The sequence below is a fragment of the Lycorma delicatula genome, chromosome 12 (genome assembly GCF_047948215.1).
Source record: "Lycorma delicatula isolate Av1 chromosome 12, ASM4794821v1, whole genome shotgun sequence".
In the NCBI taxonomy this organism is placed as follows: domain Eukaryota; kingdom Metazoa; phylum Arthropoda; class Insecta; order Hemiptera; family Fulgoridae; genus Lycorma; species Lycorma delicatula.
The window spans coordinates 47,554,712-47,580,577 of NC_134466.1; the positions used below are offsets into that span (position 1 = coordinate 47,554,712).

Sequence of the window (25,866 nt, forward strand, 5' to 3'; positions counted from 1 at the left end):
AACGTGGCCTGCCTACACAATTTTTCCCTTCTACCTGTCCTTCCAATATTAAAGCGACTATTCCAGGATGCCTTAGTATGTGGCCTATAAGTCTGTCTCTTCTTTTAACTATATTTTTCCAAATGCTTCTTTCTTCATTTATTTGCCGCAATACCTCTTCATTTGTCACTTTATCCACCCATCTGATTTTTAACATTCTCCTATAGCACCGCATTTCAAAAGCTTCTAATCTTTTCTTCTCAGATACTCCGATTGTCCAAGTTTCACTTCCATATAAAGCGACACTCCAAACATACACTTTCAAAAATCTTTTCCTGACATTTAAATTAATTTTTGATGTAAACAAATTATATTTCTTACTGAAGGCTCGTTTAGCTTGTGCTATTCAGCATTTTATATCGCTCCTGCTTCGTCCATCTTTAGTAATTCTACCTCCCAAATAACAAAATTCTTCTACCTCCATAATCTTTTCTCCTCCTATTTTCACATTCAGTGGTCCATCTTTGTTATTTCTACTACATTTCATTACTTTTGTTTTGTTCTTGTTTATTTTCATGTGATAGTTCTTGCGTAGGACTTCATCTATGCCGTTCATTGTTTCTTCTAAATCCTTTTTACTCTCTGCTAGAATTACTATATCATCAGCAAATCGTAGCATCTTTATCTTTTCACCTTTTACTGTTACTCCAAATCTAAATTATTCTTTAACATAATTAACTGCTAGTTCCATGTAAAGATTAAAAGGTAACGGAGATAGGGAACATCCTTGTCAGACTCCCTTTCTTATTACAGCTTCTTTCTTATGTTCTTCAATTGTTACTGTTGCTGTTTGGTACCTGTACATGTTAGCAATTGTTCTTCTATCTCTGTATTTGAACCCTAATTTTTATTAATTATGATAATTTTATTATTTTCAGCTGTTTAAAGAGCCGTTAGAAAAAATGTGCGAAACAGAAGACCACCTACTGAATTTAACAGAAATAAAAATTATATTTGGACATTTACCTCCTATATACCAAACACATTGTCAAATGTTAGAACAACTTAAATGGACTACTTCTCATTGGACAGAAGATGTATCCATCGGAAATATATTCCTTAAATTTGTAAGTGAATATTTATCTTAATGTAATGTTCTTTTTTTATATTTTGAACAAAAATTATGTTGAATTTTCAATTAATATACTTGAAAATGATATACATTAGTTTGACTTTTTTTAATGTAATTCATTATATAAGTTTGTAACACGTGCATGGGAATATGGAATAGAGACTAATCATTCTAACTGGAATTAACTCCAGTGTTTCTATAAAAAAGAAAAAGATTTTTTTTTAACCTATTCACTATCAAAAAAAAGTAATACAGATTTAATCCCATACTAACCAGAAAAAGGAAAATACATAATTTGAAAAAAATGTATATATATATATATAGTTATTTCTCTCTTACTAATGCTACAAAATATAAGTGTTTGGATTTGAATTTTGCACCAAATAAGAGAAACAAAAACCAAAGTTTGTTTGTCTGAGGAACAGAAAGAAGCACTAACCTACTCCAGTTGTTCAGCACCCAGCTGTTATGTTATTTATTCACAAGTATGAATAAAAAAAAGCATCCAAGGATGGAATAGCTTACTGCTGTTACAAAATTATTTTACTTATTTTAATTAGTTATCTAAACTTTATTTATTTTAGACTTAGACAGTTAAGTAAATAAACATTGACAAACATAAGCAGCTATAAACTGAGTAAACTTTATTAAAACGATTGAGAATGAACTGCACTCTCACCGTCCATAAATATGAACAACAGAAGAAATGCCTGACTGGATTTAAAATGTATACAAAATGATCTTCGAATTGCAGAACAGATTGTATTGTTTCTACTCATCAGTGTCAGCAGCCTGGAATGCTCTATCAGAAATCAGCTTAATTATCAGAAAGTATGATCAGGTATGCCTGCAGGTGGCTCATATACATTGTTAGTATAATATGAAAAAAGTATGAAATCTTGAACATTAATGATATAATTGAATAAATAATGAATAAGAACATTAAACAGCCAGGAAAATTATAATGAACATTTGGTTTTCAGACTATATTCATTGTATAAAGAAGTTAAATAAAAAAATACCAAAATTATCAAATTGCAGAAATTTATAATTGTATAATTAGTGAGTTATAGGATATGAAAAATTAAAAAAAATTTTTGTATCAGAACTATTAATTCTTGTCATTCAATCAAGGTTGGAACAATCAAGTTTCTACTGTATCTCTAACTGTAATAGCTACTATAAAATTCACAGATCAATTTTATTTATATTTCAATGCTTTTGTCTGTGAATTGAGATATTTTTAATTAATAACTGCTTTATCTTCTACTACAGTTTTTCATTTGGATGTTTGAAGTCATAATGTTCTTCAATAATCAGCGTTAGTTTATGTGGAGCTGAAGTTTGAATTATATATGTATTGTACTGTAGGATTTTTATATATAATTTTTATCTCCTGTTATTCTGTTTCTGATAGCGTAGCACTTCATTGATAAACAATTAAACAAATATACTATTAGAAAAAGATACATAAATAAAAAATGCATTATGTGATTTATAGTTTATTAGTAAATGAATAAAGTAGAAATTTCTAATTGTAGAGGAATTTTTTAATAAAATCTAAAAAATGGATGTTGAAAGAATTTTTAAAAATAAAACTGACGACATTAATTTGTCCTACACTATATTATAATTTTCAGTTTGTCTATAATTATTTGTCATATATTTGTCCCTACCAACCTTGCTGGTTGTTTTTTATTTCTTTAGGAAAATTAAACTTAAATTTAATAAGTTTTTTTCACGAACTACATTTGAGGATTAATGGAGGATTTATAATCATCATGAATAAAATAGTAATATGTATTTATTACTCTGCCTGAAATTTTGCTGTGATTTTTGTTTCTTTATTAACCTTTCTTTTTTTTCAGGCACCTGATCTAGTTAAGGCTTACCCACCTTTTGTCAATTTTTTTGAAAACACACGGGAAATGTTAGTGAATTGTGATCAAACAAAACCAAGGTTTCATGCATTTTTAAAAAAATGTCAAACGAAACCTGAATGTGGTAGACAAAGTTTACAGGAATTATTAATAAGGCCTATACAACGATTAGCAAGTGTTACACTATTACTAAATGGTAAGTAATTTATTCATTTCAGTTTTATTTCCCCATTCCTGTTATGTTAACCTATTTTTCTTTCTCCTATCTTTAGACAGTATGTCTCCCATTTAAACAATCCTCCCATCCTCTATTCAACATTATTACAGTCTTTCTTGTTATCTAATACTTTTATTGCCAGAAAGGGTTGAAGAATTTTCCATGAGCTTTTCACAACAAATCAGTGTTCAAGATATAAATATATGTTGACCAACAACACCTCATTGACACTGGATTAAAATGCTTTCTTAATACTTAATTCAGTAGGCTTTAGAATGTATATAAATGTACTGACTGCAATGAATTTTTAAATTGCAAACTATCTATGTAATTATACCGAACAAAATCATCATTTACTACCAAAATAGATTTTCACTGCATCTGGTATAATTCGGTACCTCAATGTAATCATGATTTTATCCTTCATTTTCATTTTTACTCTTAAAATTTACACATTTATCTTCTACCTAAACAAACCCAGGTTAATTTGTAATATAGCAGGGCCTCTCTTAACTGAAGTAATTGGTGGGTTTGCTGGCTTGGATAATGAAATCAGCAGTTAACAAAGACCTTAAATTTTATTTTTCATTGAATTGGTAGCAGAATAAGCGACGAATTGAAAATTATTATATTATACTGTATTTATTATAATAAAATTAATAGTTACTAATCACTCTTGCATCAACTCATATAAATTTAGTTTGATTTTTTAATGATAAGTTTGTTAACCATCTCTTGTCTTAACTGAGTAACATGGTCCAAAATTTTCTGATTGTTTGATTGAATGATTCTACCTACATGAAATTGCATGTTTTATGGTCAATGCCTTTAATACGGGTGTAATTGAAGCTTTGATGCAGAATATGAGATAACATCTTCCGTTTATAATGTTTTTTGTAATATTGCTATGACACTCTGATCCATAGGTTGACAAATGGGTGTGACATTTGATAGAAAAAAATTTGTCTTAATGTTACCTGAAATTAGAACATCTTACAATTGTCCAACAACAGAACTGCTTTTTCCAGTAATTTCCTTATCTGAAGATAATTTTTCACTTGTGGGATGAAACTGTGGTTAAACCAATTCTCAAAAATGTTTGCGCTTATCCACAATGATTTTTGGTTAGAGTACTTAACAGGCGATTAATCTAATTTTAAATTTTATAATGCCGTAGGTTTAGCAACTTTGTCAATCACAAGTAGAGTATTTTGTTGTCATCACTAGCATTACTGTGGACAAGAATAGTTATTCGCTCTTTACTAATTTTAAAGCAGAGTGCAGAAGCTTTGTCCCTTGATACTAATGTTTTCAATGGCAGCATTCCAAAATTTAATCATGTCTCATTTGTGTTATATACTTGTTCTGGCCACATATTTTTTGACTGAACAACAGCAGAAAATTTTTTGATAAAATTATCAGTGTTGTCAGTATCTGTAGATAATTTTTTTCCTGATACAGCTAATTGATTAGTAGCATAGTGAAAAAAGATGCCATGCCTGAGCAGGATTCGAACCCACAACCGTCAGATGAAAGGCCGAGATGCTACTTGACCGTGGCAGCTGATCGGCTTGGTTAATTGAGGCCCTACTCAATTAGAAACATTCTGAAATGACACCGTATTATGATAAAAACAGCTCTTAACTACGTGAGAGAGACTACCATATTCATTTGTAAATTTTTAGCTGTGGGGGTCAGTGAGGATTTGAAATAAATATTTAAAAATATTTTCATTTGTTTTTGTCTTCATTTTGTATTTTATTATACAATCTTTTTTAGTTAGTTATTACAAAAGTTTAAATTATCATTAGACTGGCATGCATGATATTTCTCAAAGAGTGAATTTGATCAAGTTGCATTTTGGATTGTGATATTCAGTAGAAGCACATCATTCATGTCCTAAACAAGTTCAAGGACACAATGATTTTCCCACAACTGGTTTTGATGTTTGAAATGTTTAATAAAAAGCAATTTAGAACGTATTATATCATGGTTTGAGAAATGAATCAGGGCTTTAGTATAATAACCATGTTTTAGCCCCAGTAATATAAATTGCTCCAAGAGATACTCTCATTGTTCATTAAAGTATATAAGATGGATGAGAATAAATCATACATTTGGTTTCTCTTTTAGTTCTAATTTCCTAGATGGTTGCTGTATTGTTCATTGTGCCAACTCAACATACAAATTCACATCATTACTTTTTTGTTATTGATTGATTGAAGATCATAATAAATACCTTATAGAATTTGTTTTTAAAATTGGACAATCTGACAATTTCGTATTTCTTTTATTGAATGGTTCAGTAAAAGTTTAAACTATATAATTCAGGGTAAACAAATGAATAAACTCTACTTAACTTTATTACAGGTTTGATTTAAAGTTAATATTGGATATCATGTCCTATGACAAAAGCAGTTACTAGAATATTATTTCCTGATTTCCCCTTGAATTTTGTTAAACCATATCCCCAACATTTAAATGTTTTCCTACTATTTAATAATTTTAATTTTCTTACTTTAACTTATTGTAAGTTGATTATTAACTCTTAAGAATTGTACTTTAAGAACCCTCACATATTTTAGCATTATTAATGTTTTTTAATGGTTGCTTTGTATGTAATGTCATAAGATTGAGTTGGGATCTGTCATCGAGAAGAATTCTTAAATATATCTTTACAGAGCTGTTCCCTCCTTCCTTTCTAAATATGTTTTAGAGAACCTGTTTTGTATTATAATAGTTAATAGTAATTTTATAATGTTGCCAAAACTAACACCAGCAATTTTCTCTTATTTTATTGTTTTTTTTTTTTTTGTAGATATTTTAAAACATACAAATAAGAATAACAACGATTACTGTGCTTTAGAAGCAGCATTAAATGTAATTAAAGAAGTTATGACACATATTAATGAGGATAAAAGAAGAACTGAAGGTCAATTAGCAATGTTCGATATATTTAATGATATTGATAATTGCCCGGTAAGTATTTATATTATTTTAAAAAACATTGTATGTTTTTATGTTTTGACATCATTCCAGACCTGTTTAAATTTGTCTGTTCTAAGCGGTGCATGGAAACAAGCAATTTAAATTAATATGTAATGAAATTTAAATAGTTTGTATTTGAATGATATCAAAAGGCTATGCATTATTAGACTATATTACGCATTTTACTTGAAAGTCATTTCTTAAAAATATCATGTAGATTGTGACCACTCATTAGTACACATTCTCTGGCATTAATTAATGTAAATTTGTTTTACTGTGAACATCTCAACAAAGACTGCTCAATCCCTTCATGAATCTCCACCCTTCAATTCATTTACACTATCTGAACGGTGAGAGAACTCAGCTTTTAAAAGATCACTTTAAAATAAAATCACATTGAAAGATCTACGATCTCAGCCAAATTATTTTGCCGTTTCCAAATTCTCCCATTAAGATTCATCCCTTGACCGCCTGAATCTAGTACAGAATAAGGATTAAATTAAAAGGTCAACATTTTGCTCAAAGTATAATTTCGCAAGCCTGATGATCCTGTACAGTGAAGAACTATGGATTCTGCAGGAACAGAGTGCTATGATTACATCAACAATTTCTGGTATTCAAATGTTTGTCAGGCCCAGATGCTTTTTATTTATTCTTGGGCTTGTTTTTAAAACTTTTCAACTCATGTTACAGCAGTAGTTGATGGAATCATGACATTAAATTTGAAAGTTGCTACAAGGATGTACATTGCTTCATAGCAATGCCAACATATATAAAATGCTTGTATTGTAAACATACCATACACTTCCAACCAACATTCCTATCATCTTGAAACTGTCTTTGTAATTAAAAATTAAAAATCACTTATTCCCAGGTAACCACTCTATATTTAGAAATATGAATCGATCCTCTCCTGCACATAATAATTATGATGCATAAGTGGGGCCTTTAAAACAGTTCTGTATCCACATCGTGTTGCTTTATGTAGATTCTTCAAGAAATGATTAGTTACTATTATTTACTAACTTATATATTTTTAATAAACTATTTATATTGAACCTCCATGTTGGCTGAATCGCCATGCAAGAGGTTCAACTAAGTTGTTTATACACTTGCAATTTTTATTCGAAATGTTTGGAAAAGTATTTTTTATCGAGAAGATTTTGATTACACTGCCCAACAATGTAAATGTTTCAGGTTCAAAAATAGCTCAGTTTTACGTATTTCCATCTGTTGAATTAAAAAATCACCATTAAAATGACCGATTAACTCTTGCTTTGGAGATACAATGACATGTCATTTTTTACTTTATCTACATTATTAGTTTAGGGGTAATAATTTGTTAAATCAAAATGCCACAAAAGTGTGTAAATTCAGTGAATAATTTTTGTTACAATTGCGATGAAATAACATTTTCGTCACGGAAACGCAATCTGACACCTCTTGTAAAGACTGCCTATTAGCATTATTTTTGTATAATGGTAGGGGACCAAGATAAATCATGGGCACCACATATATGTTACAACTCTTGTTTAGTTAAACTACGAGAATGGCTGAAAATAAAAAACTATCTATCGTTTGGCGGGAGCCTACAAACCATATAGATATAACTGCTATTTCTGCTTGACTTCACCTATAAAGGCAGGATTGTCAATGAAGAAAAGAGGAACAGTTCAGTAAAAGAGGAACACTTCTATTTGCTATTTGACCTTATTCTGCATTCAGATAGTTTACCAGTTCCTGCTCCATCCCAAAATAATGAACTTGAAGTAGAAAATGAAGATAGTATGGAAGAAGAACAACCCAACAAGCCATCCACATCCCATGAGTGGTTTTTATGAAAAAGATGACAAACCACACAAACTGAGTCAAGCAGAATTGAGTGATCTCATTTGAGACTGATTTATTGAAGGAGAAGGCAAAACTTCTAGGATCAAGACTACAGCAATGGAATCTTCTTCAACATGATGACAGAATCTTACAATACAAATATCATCATAGGGATCTGCTTTTTTTTATTGAGAAGAAAAACAATTCTCGAATAATATGCCACCTTGGTTCAATACCTTGGTTAGATTTAATTATTCTAAATATTTTATTATGTGCTGGTTCATTCAAATAAATAAGTTATTTCGTTTATAATATAAATTATTTTTATTATAATCTTTGAACTTTTAATTCATATATATAACATTGTATTAATTGTACATTCATAATGAACACATGTTGAGTCTTTGAAGGATGGAACAAGACTGACTAACAGTACAGCATTAAACAAATTCATTTAATAAGAGTAACAGCAAAAAGAAATGTGAGAATTTATAAAGAGTAAGAAAAAAGTGAAAATTGTTATTTTTACAAATAAAAAATGAGGAAATGAAACCTGAGTCTTAACAACAATCTTGTTGTTTGCTGCGACATTAATGGCTTGATGAAATATTTGAATTGAATCGTGATCCAACTGATTGGGGCTATTCATAGACTCTTCCAAGCTTTTTTTGAAAGCTTGGAAGCTTACTTCATAACAGCAACTGTCTTCCTTCTATTTCTTTGGTCATGCAGTTCACATGAAAGAGACTTATGCAAACATGGCAATCCTCCTAGACTCAATCAGATATGCTGAACACAAGTGGAAAATCTGTGGCGATCTAAAAGTCATTGCTGTACTCTTTAGGACTGCAACTGAGGACACTAAACACAGTTGCTTTTTATGTATGTGGGACAGTAGGAATAGGAAATGCACATTATATTCAAGCAGACTGGCATGCAAGAAATCTTTAGTGAGAAAAATGTTGTTGCCAAGCCTCTTGTGGACCTAAAAGATGTTCTTCCATCCCTTCATATAAAGTTGGGTTTGATGAAAAATCTTGTCAAAAGTATGAACCGAGAAGGACAAGCCTTGAAGTACTTAGAGACAAATTTCCTGCGTTAAGTGATGCAAAAGTTAAGGAAGGTATTTTTGTTGGGCGTCAAATTCGACATTTGTAAAGGATCCTGTGTTTGATCGAATTTTGGAGGGGAATGGAAAAGAAGCTTGGGAAGCTTTAAAGGGAGTCATTCAAGGATCTTTAGGCTACAAAAGAGATTAAAACTACGGTCAGTTGGAGACAGTACTTATGCAGAAATACCAACACCTGAGATAAATATGTCCCTTAAAACTCCACCCACACTTGGACTTTTCCCTCCTAGTTGTGGAGTTGTCAGTGATGAACATGGAAAAAATTCCATCAGGATATTTCTGTAATGGAACAAAAATATCAGGGGCATTGTAATGAAGCAATGCTTGCGGATTACTGCTTGTCTTTGTGTAGGGATGCTCCAAAACTCACAAGAGGAAAGCCAAATGACAACGATCTCATGAGACCCAATGAACTGCCAGGTATTCTTCCATCAATTAAGAAACTCTTAGAAAGTAACTGTCATTAAAAAAATGTCATGGACTTTCTGTGTTGGTGATATGTGTAATTAGAATATATCGTTTTCTCTTAATCTATTACAATAAAATACTTCCACCTATTGTATATCACAGAAAGTAGAGTTAATAAAAATCTTTCTTTGTCATATTCGTTTTTCTCAACTCAAAATTAGTAAGAGTTGACTCATGAAGTGAAGAAAACGTTCAAAAAAACTTTTGGGCAGTGTTACTATCTTTTATGATTGCGTAGGATCACTTTAATAAGTCCATTATCAGAGTCTCTCCGATGAGACTATTTGGGTCTTGCTGTCCTCCCAGTACCTTTTCATATGTTCCAATCTTTTTCTTTTCTAGTGTTGAAAATGCTCATCTTGTGAGTGTGAAACAAGTGTTTTTGTTCTTGATTTCTTTTTTAATTTTATTTTATTTGTGGTATCTTCTGCTGTAAGGTCAATTTCCTTCAGATTCTCTTATTTTTCTGATTCATCTGCATTCTGTCTTTGTGTTTTTCGAATTGAGATTATACTGTAATAGCCATTTCAGAAGTCTTGAATCTTGCATCCTCATGATAACTCCAAAGAACTTAAGTCTCCTAACATCTGATATCAGTGATGGGTTCTAACTCTTTGTACATGACTTTGTTGGGCACAATCCACCACTGCCCATCTTTCTGGTGCTTTTTATTGATGCAGGTTCTTCCAATTCTTTTGGTTTTCTGGAATCTTCCACTTGAATGAACAATCAAAAGGTGGACATTCCACTTTATCTTTGATTGTTCATTCAGGTGGAAGAGTCTTTCTGCTGCAAAAGTGACTTCTGGTTTTATAACTGTTGTAGTGTTACTTTTGCGTTTATTGATAGGCATTTTCTATTGTAAGTATACCATGTTAATTTTTGAGTTTCAGCTAGTTTGTTTCTTCTTATTTGGATGGAGGGTTTTTCATTTAGGTTGTTTATAACTATTTAAATTGGGTTACTATTTTGATTTTATTACCATTTATGTTTACTTCTTTTAATCGTCTTTTTTGGGCATAATTTCCTATCTTTTTGAATGATATTTCGTGGCCAATTTTATTTTCAATGTTTTGAAGTTCTAATATCTGTGATTCAGCTTTGTATGTTGTTTGCTAGCAGTGCCAAGTCGTCTGTGAAACCAAGACAGTTTTGTTTTGTTTTTTCGGCCTATTTTTACTTTGGGGAGGGGGGCATTTTTTGTGCCATTCCTTTATTATAATACGTTATTACCATCTTTCTCTTTCTTTTCCTATTGTGCTCATTATTAGCTTGAGACTCATGATCTGGTCTGGACAGCTCTTCCAGGTATGTAACCTGATATTCTCCTAGTTCTTTCTAGAGTTGTGAAATTATCCTGTGAAGGATGATTCTCGAAAGAATTTGTTATGTTGTATCTAGGAATGAGATTTTCCTATTGTAATCGTTAGGGTCTGCTTTGACTCCTTTTTTGTGTAGCAGATGGATGAGGGCTATCCAGTGTTCTTGTAGTTCTTCTAAGCTTTGATGGACAATTTTTGCTGATCTTCCTGCATGGAAACATTCATACAAAAGTCTCATCTTCTCCCGCTCTTTTGTAATTCTTCATCTCGCCCAGTGCTTGATGGACTTCTTTTATTGGGGTGTTGATGTTGAAGTTTAGGAGTTCTGTCAGTTCTTTGCAATTCAGGAGTTTGTTGAGATATTTGGCTAGGATTTTTGCATTGTCTTCATTGTTTTAGGCCAGTTTTCTTCATTAGTAGGGTTGGAGGTTCATATTTTTGAAAGTTTTGTAGTAGTCTTTTGAGTGCTTTAATTAATCTTCTATTGATGTAAAATGGGTCTTTATGGTTTGTCTTTTTATTCTCCTTAGGGTTCAGCTGGTGTTTCTTTTCTTTTCTTTTTTTACTAGATCATTATTATGTTGTATAATAAAAATATTTTTACATACTGCTATCAGAATGTGTCAGTTTTATTGTAGACTTTTTTCTAGTAGAATATGTAATCATATTGCATTCAAAAGTAGACTGTTCACTGAATAATTTGGTTTATTTTTTTTTTTGAATGAAAAAAAAATTATGCATAAATTATTTTACACCTTTTTTTAATCCAGCTTACCTTAACATTCAAAAGTGGTTGGTAATGGGGCTCAGAGTAAAGTCAATTTTTAAAAGTCATAGTAAAATAAAAACTATGAATGGAGGAGTATATTGACGTATCTATTAATAAACAACCATATATTTTTCAGCATGTGTCTATAAAGCCTAATTATATACAAAATTAAATTTTTAAAGTCTTATACTCTTATCTCACTGAAAGCCATAACAATTTTTTGAAGAGTTCACCCAATATTATTGTGTTTATTATCTTAGGGACATCAGGGTTTTATAACATCTCTTACGAAGAAAAAATATATATGCGATTGCTATGTCTAAATGAAAAGTTATTTCAACAAGTACAAGTTGTATATATTTTATACATAAATTTATGTAACCTGTCAATATATACATTTATGTAAACTACATGTGGAAAATAGCTGGTCGTTTTCTAAGCAGAATTAGTATATATTTAATTATACTTAATTTGCAACTCTGACAAGCTCTGACAATATAATTTTGACAATATTTCTGACAACTTTCAATTTTCAATAATTCTGATAACTCTGACAATATAATTTTGATAATCCAGTGTAATAGTAGCCATAGCATGAGTGTCTTTCATCATTATCCTGTAATAAGAGGTTTATAGAAATTTAATTTAAATCATTATCTTTACACCTTTGTAAAATCAATATAAATCAAAGGATTTATATTGGGATTATACATTTTTTTGCTCGCCTACAAGAAAATCTGTTGTTCTGATTTTGCACATTTATTGAACACTTTATGAATTCAGCTAGCAAAATATATAGGCTACTTATAGTAAGGTCATACCTTTCAACTTTAAGTAAATTGTAACTTTTTCTACTACCTTTTTTTAGAGGTTTTTTTCTATCTTTGATGAATTAAAAAAAATGTTAAATGGATTGTTATTATTGAGTAAATTGATTTTTGTCCTTTTTTTATAAACTTTACCTTCATTCCTGATGGATGGTTTCTCCATTATATATAGATCATAAATATTATCATCAGTTCACTGATACTTGCATTTATTAAACTTGAAGATCGCTACAAGTAATGCCATTTCATTTGAATTTTATTTTATTTATATTTATTAAATTAATCGTCATTTATCAGTCTAATTTTTTTAAAAAGTGTGTTTGTTTTCTGTTGAAAAGTATTATTATGTTTATTATTAATAGATCGAGCAAAGTGTGTGAAAGTCTTATATAATATTAGGTGTCCAAAGATGACAAAAACTGAACTGTATGGTGATTATAGCAGAGGAGACCTTGGAAAGAAGTGTAGAATGGGAGATTAATGAGACAATAAAATAAGTGAAAATTCGTAATCATTTCATTTTAAATATTTATCATACACTTTGAATAATTTTTAAGTTGTAAGGTCTTATTTTTAGATAATCGAAGGTAAACAGTTTCTTATTTATTAGCTGAAATGAATTAATTCAGTTTATTTGATTGAATTATTGTTAATCACTGACATTAGTTGATTAAATTGCTGTTAATAATAACATTTTTATTTTACAGCCACATTTAGTATCATCTCATAGAAGTTTCATCGCACGTTGTGATTTAACTGAGCTGAGTGATAGTCTTAGTGGGCGTGGTGATCCATTAGCATTCTTTCTATTCTCAGACATACTAGAGGTATTAACATTTTTTTTCATATTCTCATTATATAGTTTACCAGTTAATATATATGTATTATGAGGTATACCAGTTATAATTGGAGAATTTAATTGTTTGAATGTGTCAACTCTGCAGGTTAGTAAAACAAAAGATTATTTTACTGATTGAGCATTTGTAATAACCGATCTGGTTTTGTAGTACTAATGCTGTTCTTTACAAAGAACACTGGAAACATTTTTACAGAAATCTTTTTCCACAAGTCATTTAGTTGGCATAACATATAGGTTCATTGCTAGGAATGTGGAAAAAAATAAGTATTATTTTTTGATTCGTTATTTTATCCTAGCAAATAGATTTACTGATTTCCTGTTTAAATGATAAATTAATTTAGGAAATTTGTAATTTGTGGTTATTGGAGAAAAAAAACCACTATTACTTATTAATTCCAACAGCTTTTTCTGGAAGAAAGTATCACAGTTGTATTGATTGTAAAAAAGAATACTAGATGTAGGAATGTGAACAATTTTAGTTGAAGTATACACCAGAGAAACTCTTAGTCAGGTGATGATAAATGCAACTTTGTGTTCCCTCTTATCCTATTAAACAATTCATAAAAGCATTTTTTGTTTGTTGGTTGCTCAAGTAAAACCATCTCTTAGTTTAGCTATACTGATAAATCTCATATGTTTGTTGTGTACATTATGTATAGATTATAAAAATTTCATCTTTTTATGTTACCGATTTATCAATTACAGTATCAATAAGTAGCCATCTTAATGAAATAATAAAATGGTTTGCTATTGGAGAAATATCTTTTGATCATTTAAAGATTTTACAGTTTTAATTCACAGTTACATATTAAGATAGTAGAAATTTAAACAACGATTAAGTTATGGTAGAAGTAAAAAAGGTTTTTCATTTTTATTCCTTTTGTCTTTTTTCATTTAAAATATAGGGTAATAAATATCAGTATCCTAGCTTTACTAATATATCAGTTAACCTAGCCATTAAATTTATGGTACTATTGGAAATTATTAGCTATTGTGTATTATTATTATTATTTTAAAGTCTGTTGTTTTGGTCATTAATTCCAACATTGAATGTTAAAAGTTTGTTATTGGATGTAATTCTGAAGATAATACAAAATAAAAAAGTTAAAAGCAAACTTACGGATAAGTTTGGTTAAACAACTCAATTTTTTCTTTTTTAGCTAAAAAGGTTAACATAATATAGGAATGAATTTTTTTGTCACATTTTTATGAACATGACAAATATCTTGGAATTTTATATTTACTTACAGTTTTTAAAAAAAAAAAATATATATATATATATTTCAGTGAATGACTGAATTTTATAAAAAATACAAGATTGAAAAATATTTCTTATAGAAGGTGTATTTGAATTATATCATTATTTTTAAAAGATAAGAGCAAAAGATAAGTTCAGGAATTCAGAATAATTTTGGTATAATTACTATATCGATTTTTCATTGCTTAAGAAGTAAAGCAAAACACAATTAATTTTCTTTTTTTTTAATGTTCGGGTTACAGCAAAAAAATGTTTTGCAAAGGTATTTTTATGATATTGCTAAGTAAAATAAATGATCATTCATAATGGTCTTTAAGAAAGATGTATATTTAAATATTAAGGTTTGACATTTACATTTTACAATTATATAAGTACAGGTAAAAAGGCCTAATATGTTCTTATAATTCTAACTATGAAAACCTATAAATATTTCTGTTTAAAAAGAGTAGCCAAGAAGCTGTAATTAATTTTTAGTTTTTTTAAATTCTGCAGGTAAATAAATCTGTTCATAAGTCATTACAATTTTTTAAGAGGATAATAATTGATTATGATTGTTTTAAGATTGATTGTACAAAATTATGAAGAATTTCATGTATAACTTTACTTTGTAAATAATTACTTTTACATCCATTATATGAATGTTTTTGTTCGTTTTGGTAAGCTATAAACCATGTACAAAAATTTTAAAATTTAGTTCACCATAGTGTTACAGATAATGGAAGGCATATGGTAATTCATTTTGAGAAGCTTATGAAATAATGTAGGTTAATAAAGTCCATTCTGAGAATCCTGTTTTCAGAGATCATATAGTTTAATTTTGTAATAAATATATTGTTTACTTTATGATATATATATATATATATATATATATATATATATATATATATATATACTATGAATATATATATCATAGTCTGTTTTCTTTATACATTGATATCTTGTGTGTTTTTCATAGTTATAAATATTAAAATGTTACTTTTCTTTTGTTTAATAAAATAGGTATGTAAAAAGCGGTCAAAAGCATTTGCAAATTCATTAAAAAGCCCAAATGCTCCAAGTGGTACAACAAAATTGAATAATTGTAAACCATTTAAACATGTTCGATTAATGCCATTGTCCACGGTTAAAAGGGTTATTGATATCAAAGAAACTGATGGTAAGTTAAAATGAGTCTTTTTACAACAATTTTATATACATAATATATATATATGTATGACTTTTATAAATAGTTGAGCAAATTGCATCCTAGTAGCAGAATATAATTATTTATAAAAATAAATTATATACTACTTAGCACTCAGTATTATTATTTCTTTCTTTCACATTGCGTGGCTTCATAGACTTTGTGCTACATCGGAATGTGTGGAATTATATGTTGGATTTAAAACTTTTTTTTTCTAAATAAAATATATATATTTTACCATACCATAAAACAAATAACAGATTTCTATATCTGTGACTGTAAAACTTGAAGAAAAGGAAAATAGTAGTAGGTTAATTTTTGTAAATAATTTTGTTTTTTCCTTCTTATATTTTGTCGTATTTTACTTAAGTATGAATTGATTTAGTCATCTAAATTTTTATTTTATTAATTAATGTTTTTAATAAAAGTCAAATAATTTTTGATATTTTTATTTACAGTGAGTTTGAGAAAATTAGATAAAAGAAATAAATGCCGGCCTCTGTGGCGCGAGTAATAGTCATAAAAATTAGCCAATTTTATGCATGCACCATGTAATAATAATAATGTCTCTTTCAAGATTATAAAATACAATCATGGAGGAGAAAAAAACCCCTATTAATATGCTTAAATATTTAATAATGATATTTAAGATTAATAGATAATATATTTATTTTTTACATTAATTTAAGTATGTTAATGGAGGTTATATTAAACTCTGTTAATCTACTTAAAATAGAATAAAAACAAGTTCTATATTATTGATTTAACATAATTCTTTAGTTTAAGCATATTGGTAGTATAATCACTATTTTATTTTCCACATTTTTTGACAAGACCAACTTCAGTTCACTTTCTTACATTGTTTTAATAGTACTGTAATTAAATTTTATGTTCAAGAAATAGTATATCTGTGACATCACTGCCACCACTATTTCTAGTTCACAAAGTACCAGGGAGCAAGATCTGTTTTCATAAATTCTGTAGGACATAACTTTCTGAACAGATAATTTGTATAAATCTCTCAACTAAACAGATTTTCTTCTAAGTAATTGAAAACGTTTTCAATAATTTTCATATGCTTATATTTTTCTTAATATTATCAAATATTAATAAAACAAGAGTTTATAAATAATAAATTCTTATTCGTTTTTAATCACATTTATTCATGTCATATCAGCTTCAGTAAATAAAAATTTAAATCACAATAAAGTGATAATCATATAACAAATAAGACCCCTTTAATTAGTTATAAGCCACATTAAATGTATGTTTTGTTATGTGAAAATATTGAATAAATACAAACAAAAAATTTAAGGAATTTTAATTAAATGTAGGCTCTTATATTTACATTTAATTTGAAGTGCTAAAATATTTAATATAAGATAAAAATTGAATTTTTTCATCCTTAATTTCAAATTTCTCAATGTGATGATCAGTTAAGTGTTGGTTTTAGCTACTGATATTTAATCCTCAATTTTATATATATATATATATATATATATTATAAGCGTGACTTTATATAAAATATTGATGGTGAGAGTAGCTTATCCTTTTATAAATTGAATTTTTATTCAATTTTTTAGCTGAAATTTCTCTGTTGGGGGACCAGATAGAAATCTGAAAATTACACACATGAAAGGTTTCTGTGGTATTAAACTTCAGTATAAATTCAACTTGAGATTCCACCCAAAGCAAATAAAAAATTGTGAATTCAATCAAATAATGCTTGATTTCCACACCTGATAAGTGACATAAGGATTATTCTATTATTTCTGTTATTCATTTAAAAATAAATGAAGTACCTTATTATAAATAAGCAAGTAAAGTTTTCAATTAAATTAAACACAAAGTTTCTTTTTATCAGAATTTAAACTTTTATCAAATTAAATTTATTAATTAATCAAATTAATTTATTAAATTTAACTTTTATCAAAAGTTATCCTGAAGTAGGGACCTACACCAGGAATATTAAAAATTGTTTATAAAAGATATAAATTAAATCATTATTATTGTAAACTAATTAAATTATAGAAGTGAATAAATATTTTTTTTTAAAGACGTAAAAAAAAAATTATATATATACAGCATGTGTCCTGGGAGGATTCTGCTAAACTTCATAGGCTTATTTCTCTCATTAAAATAATGTAAAACATTTATATAAACCTGGTCCAAAAACACTTTATTACAAAATTACAGCTATTGAAAGATTTCGCCCTGATTTCTTCTACTTTGCTTAAGTGAAAACTACTGAAATTCTGGGAAGGTAAATTAAGGGGCAAATATAGTATTCTTTAATGGTTTTTGACCTGAAAAATGTTTTTATATGTTGTAGCACATCTTGCTATAACAGTTCATGCATTTCAACAAATTGTATTAAAGAACACAAACTATCCTTCTATAAAAAAAATTAATCATTTCTCTGATGGAGCTGCAAGTCAATATGTAAAAATAGAAAGAATTTTATAAGTATGTTATCACAAAGTAGATTTTGGAGTTGACTTAGAATAGTATTTTTTGCATCACATCATGAGAGAAGAATGCCCGTGATGGCTTAGGGGTAGTACAAAGCAATCCATAACACTCTAGTTTACAGCAGCCTTACAAGGATCAAATCTTGATAACTCCGGAAATGCTTAAATTCTGCAAAAAAAAAATGTTAAGGAATAAATATGTTTCTGGGAAAATTGAGGAAATCCAAGAACTTACTTTAATACCTTAAGAGGAAAGGCACAACACTTGTCAGGATTTATCATTTATTAGTAGATCATTTCATTGTTTTACAGAATGTTATCACACATCATCTAATATTCAAAGTCATCAAATTGTAAAAGTAGTGCCGCCACTGACACTTCAAAATAGACAAAATTGCATATATTTATGATGGCCAGGGCTGGATCGTGGAAGTGAACAACATGAAAGATTGAAACAAAGATGTGCATGTTATATTTTATCATCCACCAGGACCAAGAACTTAATTCTAAAAAAATGAAAAGGACCAAGTTTAAGTACCAATAAAAAATATATTGAAGAAAGCTGACCTGCCCTGGAATTCACCACCATGTATGAGTGAGCTTTTAACATCACACCCAAACTTTGTGCAAAAATCCTCAGCTTTTAAATCAACATTAAAGAAAAAACTGATTAAATGTGAGAAGACACTATACAGCTGTCAGTTAATAATTGTTAATTCAGTGCTAAGAAGTTCAGGGAAACAATTTATTACATTTTATCTGATTGCTGTTTCAATTCTGTTTCTAAAAACTTTAAATTTAACCTTTTATATGAGAACTTTAATTTGTGCATTTTCAGATCTTTACCTGGTCCCCCGACAGGAATATTGCAGCTGAAAAATAGAAGAAAATCCAGTTTTTTAAAAGGGTGTAAGCTAGTCACCATTGATATTTTATATAAAGTAACTCTGGCATAAAATCACAAAAACAATTACGGCTGAGAAACTGTTTTTTCTTTGAGAAGTTATCCTAAAATTTAACAAAAATTTAATTTTGTTCTTCCGCATTCGATAATATTAAGCTATAAAACATGCATAACAAAATCATATTAGGTAGATAAAATTGGGTTTTAATTTGTAGGCCAGAATGTACGGAACAAGATGCAGTTTATTTGAATGTGAAAAACAACATGAGGTTTAAAATAAAAGTGGTCGCCATTTTTGAAATCGTTTCAATAAAAATTATATAAAATTAGTTTTGAACTACCAAGACATATGGGAATGCACCTATAAAATATGAATCTTTTCTGAGATGATGTGTGGCAATCAGTGCTGGGGACCACTTTGGAATAGATTGACCTCATCAATTTGTATGAAATGATATAAAATGATTGATCAATTACAGCTATTTTTTGTTTTTGATCAGATGAAATTTATTAAGAAAATAATATTACCTAAAAATTTATAATTTTCCATGTACATATGATATAGCTTGTAATTAGATGTTTGTTTTTCAGAATGTCATAAAGTGTTTGCGTTGATGTGTAGATCTAATCAAGAATTAAAAGAAAAACTTTATTCATTTATGATAACAGATGAAGAAACGAATAAAATGGTTTTTCTCAAATCACTTTGTAGACAAATGGCAAATACAGTTTGTCGAGCTGATGCTGTAAGTATAAAATTGTCATTATACTGTTTTCCCCAAAATATAGCTTGTTAAAGTTTATTTTTGAGTCCATATATATAATTAATAATTTGAATAACAGCCATTTGTAAAAACTTTATTTTATGGCATGTAATTACCAGAAAATTATGTTAATGCACAGATCATGAATTTAAATCATTGTATCATAAGAAGAAAAAAAATCATTTTTTTTGTTTTATTTTTATTTCTTTTTTCAGGAAAATTTTCTTGCTTCATTAGATCCTGAACAGTTGGATATAGATACTAGTGATGTAGGTCTTGGAACATTAGGAAAAGCATTTAAGTGAGTATTTATGAAAATTAACATTTGTTCAATTATGCAAGGCAGATTGCATAATTGTATACTACCATATATCTTTTACAACATAAACCAATTGTATAAATGTAAATGCTGTTTGCCTTATTAGTTATTTCAATGAAAAAAATTTCTGGAACATAATATTGCAGTTTTGAATATTAAAAAACTCAATTTTTAAAGAAATGTAATGAATCTGTATTTATGATTTATATAGCACACTCCTTCCCTACCACCTCCTTTCTCTGAAGTGTATCTATAATTCACATTTTTACCAACAATTAACCACTTACCATGGTAGCAGCATGTACCATGTACCAACAGTTAAAAGAGTTGTAGCGTGTATTACTCCATTAGAAGACATAACTAGCGAGATTGTCGTGGACATTAATGTTGACAACTATGTTCCGTATAAGGAGTTATTCTAAAAGTTTGTCTTCAGATTGAAATATTCATACATCAAAGCGTTGTCTTTTTTTAAATCTGAAAATTTAGTTTAAATACCTACTGAATTAGAAGCTGTTGGTTGTATATGGAAGAGTAGCATTGTATACTGGTTATTAAACACCATTAGTGTATTTGGGTATCATATACGTATGCCTTTCCTCCATTAATTGAAGAGTTAACTAAAAAAAGTAGTAACTATATGAAAGCATCCAACTGAACTGTTGGTTAAAAAAGTATAATTGCAGTAAATTTTATAATACAGTAGTTACTCCCTCCCCACAAAAAGAAGTGACATTTTTAGAACAGTGTTAAAAGGGAAAAGTAAACTGGTTTGTAGGATTTAATAACAAAAATAATCACAGTATAAATGTATTATATTGTATTTTGGAAAATAAATGAGTGCAATTTTTTTCTGTTGTGGATTTATTGTAAAAAAATATAGCACAAAATATAAATAAAATTTAGGATCTTAATGTGTTGCAGTTAACATACTAGAAAAAAGGTTTAAAGTATTTAAACTGTATTTAAATTTAACTGACAAAATTTGCATTTCTTTATTAATATCCACCACAGAACTCTTTAATCAGTCTCTGAAACTTTGAGATAATAGTTTGCTTGATCTATTGTGCGTTCAATTCTTTTAGTATAATTTTCTTTTCAGCAATCTACCACAAAAATATGATGTGGAATGATCGCAGTATACACACAATTTAATGAAGATGAAATAGTTTAATGATTATGAAATAATTTTTCACTTAATGGAATTTAATTTTTTATTATGACTTAATGGAATTTTTATTTAAGCTGAGTTGGTCTTTGCTTTCTTTGCAATACTGAGGCTTGATGTGGATGTTAGATAAAATGAAGTGTATCCCATTCTCATGTTTTTCAGTTGTATGTTTTTTTGTTTTAGATTTGCATCACGTACAAGAATGAGGGTTGGACGTGCATTTAGTTTTAATAAAACGCCTAGTAAATTAAAACGCGCTATGTCTACAATGATGTCACCATTTGGAAGTTCAAGTAATCTAACACCCGCATCACAGTTAGCACAAATGAGGCTAGCTTCTTGTAATAATCTCAATGTAAGCATTATAAGTGGGTTTTTTGTTGATATTTTAAATTAAAAAACAATTAGTTGTCCAGTGTTTTGATGGTTTTTTACTCAGAATTCTTTTGGACAAAACCGATTGACGTAAAATTGTGACAGTAATTAGGGAATAGCTCAAGGAACAAAAGTTGTATAGTACCTATGTGTGCTTTACCCTGGGGGTGGATGCCACCCCTTCTTGAGGAGTGGAAATTATTACATTAAAAATAGCCATATAAATCGATGGAGAAATAAATTCTAAGCAAAAACTGTTCTATAAAATTTTTTTGTAGAGTTAATACTTTTTGAGTTATTCATGATTGAAAATGTTGATTTTTCATCCAGTCATTGAATGATTTTTCCCAAATAACTAAAAAACCTTATGTTTTATCAAAAAAAATTATTATTAGCAAAAATGAAGCATGTAAAATAACGAAGAGATTAAAAACAGAAAATTTTTTGAGGAAAAAAAGTTTTTTCAAAAAGACCTTTAAAATTAGCTTTCGTAAAAGTAATTAGCATAAAAACTAATGCAGTTATGATGAAAATGAAATGGTTTCATTTTTTCTCCGAAAAAAAAAACGAAACAGCATCATGAAACATTTGTTTCATCAGCAATGAAACAAATCACTTTTTCGCAAGAATTTGAATTGATCGTAATCCTTTTTCAATTTATTTTATTTAAGTACTAACGATATGTTCTAGAAGTTTGACCGGTATGCTCACCATTTATGTAAGTACAATTTCCTTTTGTAAAATTAACAAATAATGCGGATTTTTGCTTAAATATAAATTTCTTTGGATCCAGTTGTTTCAATTTTATTAACAAATCATATTAATTTTTTCTAGTGTTTAAATGAATGTGAATGATTAGAATTTCAAAGAAGCAATTCTTCATGAACTGGATTGATGGGAAAGCGAGGATTCGGATATTGATGAACCAATCATAGGTCAAAGTTGGTAATAAGGTGCAAATGGTAATCAAAAATGGGCTACAGATGGAAATCGAGAAGTGGTTGCTGCAGAAATGAGGAACAGACTGTTGATTGAAGTGACTGTATTGTCAGCGAACATGATACAGATTCTGAGTTCGAAGTTTCAAAAGGTGGTGAAAATGTAGAGATTGATAAACATGAGGAAGTAGATGAAAACGTTTATCAGAATGTAAATCCAATTCAAAGATGGTTAAAGAAATTTGTAACAGGCGAAAGTGATATTGGAGTGTGGAATAAACTATTTTCTGACTATATTTTACATATTATTTTAGAGTGGACAAACAAAAAACTACTTTCTTTGAGAACAAGATACAAAAATCCAAATATTATTGAACATTTTTTCTACCGATGGAACAGGCCGAGAAATCTTTCAATTGGTAGTTTCAAAAAAGCGATTTTTAGTGTTACTACTGTTCTAAGATTTGACAATTCTGAAACAAGAGCTCAGAGGAAAAGCACTGACAAAGCAGCTTTGTTTACAGAAGTATTTGGCATTTTAACAATTAATGAGCTAACTGTCAGTGCATTTACTCCATCGGTTCAAATGCTTGTGTAGATGAAATGTTAGTCCCGTTTCGCAGCAGATGCACATTCAAATTGTTTCCAAATAAATACAGACTAAAATTGATATGTATTACAGACTCACGAACTAATTATTTATATGATGCATATATTTACAGTGGTAAGGATTCTGATGGAATTGGATTATCAGAAGAAGAAAACAAATTTTCTAAGCCAACACAGTCAACTGCCAAAACCCCTTTATGACTGAAATAGAAACTTAACTGGGGACGATTGGTTTTAATCAATTGACTCTGTTGAAAAACTGGGAGGTAAAGGGCTAACATTGTTGGCACGCTAAATAAAAGAAAACGAGAAATCCTATATGAATTTCTCCTTGACAAAAAATGAAAAATTGGGGAAAGTTTATACGGCTTTACTAAACAAATGACCTTGATTTCTTATGTACCAAAACGTAACTGAGAATTAACACTTATTAGTTGTATGAATCATAATAAAGGTGAACGCCATAAAAATAATAAGCTTGACATTATATTATACTATAATGCCAGAAAAGTGGGGTTGATAGTTTACACAAGATGTATCGTAATTACTCTTGTATCAGGTGTACAAAGAGGTGGCCGATAGTTTTTTCTACAGATTAATTGATATTTGTGCAGTGAATTCCTATATCAGTTACCAGTTACAAAACATGCAGTCTTATGACAGCCTCAGAATATATATATATAAAGGTACCCTTAGAATAGAAACCTATTCAGATAGTATCTCATTTAACGGGTTAATTATTTTGAACTATGAAGTATTCTTTCAGATTAATTATATTGCAATTTAATAAATGCTGTTCAAATTGTACTTCAGGCTCTATCTTAGTTGTATTGTAAATTCGTTAACTTAGGGCTGTAAATCAATTCTGATTTACAGCCAACCATTCAACTTGTATATAATCTTTTAATTCCTTGTTGGAATTTGGCTTTGGATCCCACGTTATTATACATTTATATAAATACATAAAACCTTTGTCGGTGAACATTAAATCATCACCCTTTGTTTCGACCAGTATGTATATTGTTGGTCCAATTTCTGTGAGGCATGTGAAAGTTGTTCCAAACATTTTTTGTAATTAACATTATAAGGTTTAGTTAAACCCCCTCAATCTCTCAAGTTCTTGTTTGTCATTACAGTATAAAAGTATTTTACTCTATTAAAAAGAGGTTTAAAGTATTAAAGATGTTTTAAAAACCTTTATTCACTTAATAATTACTAAAATTAGAAATTTACTTAAAAGTGATATAAAAAGTAAAAAAATTAAGGATGTCAAAATAACATCACCTTACCAACTGAAGGTTAATACAATACCAAATGATGTAATAGTAAAGAAGTGCCTTACAATTCACAAAATTGTTCTTTATTTATATATCATTACACTCGAACATTTGAATGAAACTATTAATCTGATTCATGTACTTCCATGAATCCAAAATTGAATTAGTATGTTTTTCCTTTTTAGGAGCTTACATCAGGTGCCGGTGGCACACCTCCAGCTTTACCTGCTCCACCACAGTATGCTGTTCCAATGTCTGTTCAACCACAGCGCAGGTCAAAACCGCTAAGTGTGACATCATTAAGACGGTTATGACAGCTGACACAACACCCTTTGTTTGTATGTTTATTAATTTTATGTCGTTATTTTATAAATGTTAAAATAATTGTACCTGTAATTGTGTTTTCTTTATATACAATCTTTGTGTCTGGATGTCAGCCTAATTTCAAAAATGTTCGTGATCCAAGGCTGGTCTCTTCACATTCATTACCATTAGCAAGCCTTCCATATACTTCTTCCAGTCTATTCTCTATCTACCCTACTCTTTTTTTATGAGCTTATTTTAATTTTGTATTTCTTCATCTCAACACATTTCTTCTCCTTGGTATTTGTTACATTCAAAGTTCCAATAAAAATTTGTGTTTCCAGTGTTCTTTATTTTCCTACTACACCAATTTTTTCTTCTTGTGATAGAAATATTTGTCATTGCACCTCATGATTTATGTTACTACTTCCTGAGATATCAAAGAACACATTGAACTATATTGGAAAGCAATTGCTGTCTCCAAAACAAACTTGTTAATGAGGTTACCAATGTTTATATTAGAACCACCTAGAATATATTGCTGAATCAACTAAAGTAGAAAAAACATCAATTTATATTAAAAGAATTTGTTGTGGATAAGTTGAAGAAATAATAATTTCTTAGAATTGAATTGGGTGATAGAATGAATTTTATAAAGATGTCTTAAACCAATCCCGTAAAGGAAGACACATCCTTTGATAAAAAAAGCACAGGATCATAAATTGTGGTAAGTTTATGCTTGTAAGAAATTACACGATATTTAAAATACAAACAAACTGGCTTATAAGTTTTATTGTTATCTTTTTTAATAGTAAAATTAATGTCTTCATCAAATGTAATTGTATTTTTATTGAACTAATATAACAAAAAAGTAACAAAATTAATTTTCAGATG

The 25,866-nt window shown here is 28.9% G+C and overlaps 1 protein-coding gene across 1 annotated transcript in view; it reads left to right on the forward strand.

Moving 5' to 3' along the window:
• pbl (epithelial cell transforming 2 pebble) overlaps positions 1-25,866 on the forward strand; it is an 81,307-nt gene that overhangs the window by 51,164 nt on the left and 4,277 nt on the right. The window contains exons 10-18 of the mRNA XM_075380741.1: positions 918-1,106; positions 2,980-3,187; positions 6,027-6,187; positions 13,249-13,368; positions 15,658-15,814; positions 19,808-19,962; positions 20,196-20,281; positions 21,654-21,825; positions 24,855-25,007. Of these exons, the coding sequence (XP_075236856.1) occupies positions 918-1,106; positions 2,980-3,187; positions 6,027-6,187; positions 13,249-13,368; positions 15,658-15,814; positions 19,808-19,962; positions 20,196-20,281; positions 21,654-21,825; positions 24,855-24,983 (1,377 nt within the window). The 3' untranslated portion in view covers positions 24,984-25,007. The remainder of the gene's footprint in view (positions 1-917; positions 1,107-2,979; positions 3,188-6,026; positions 6,188-13,248; positions 13,369-15,657; positions 15,815-19,807; positions 19,963-20,195; positions 20,282-21,653; positions 21,826-24,854; positions 25,008-25,866) is intronic.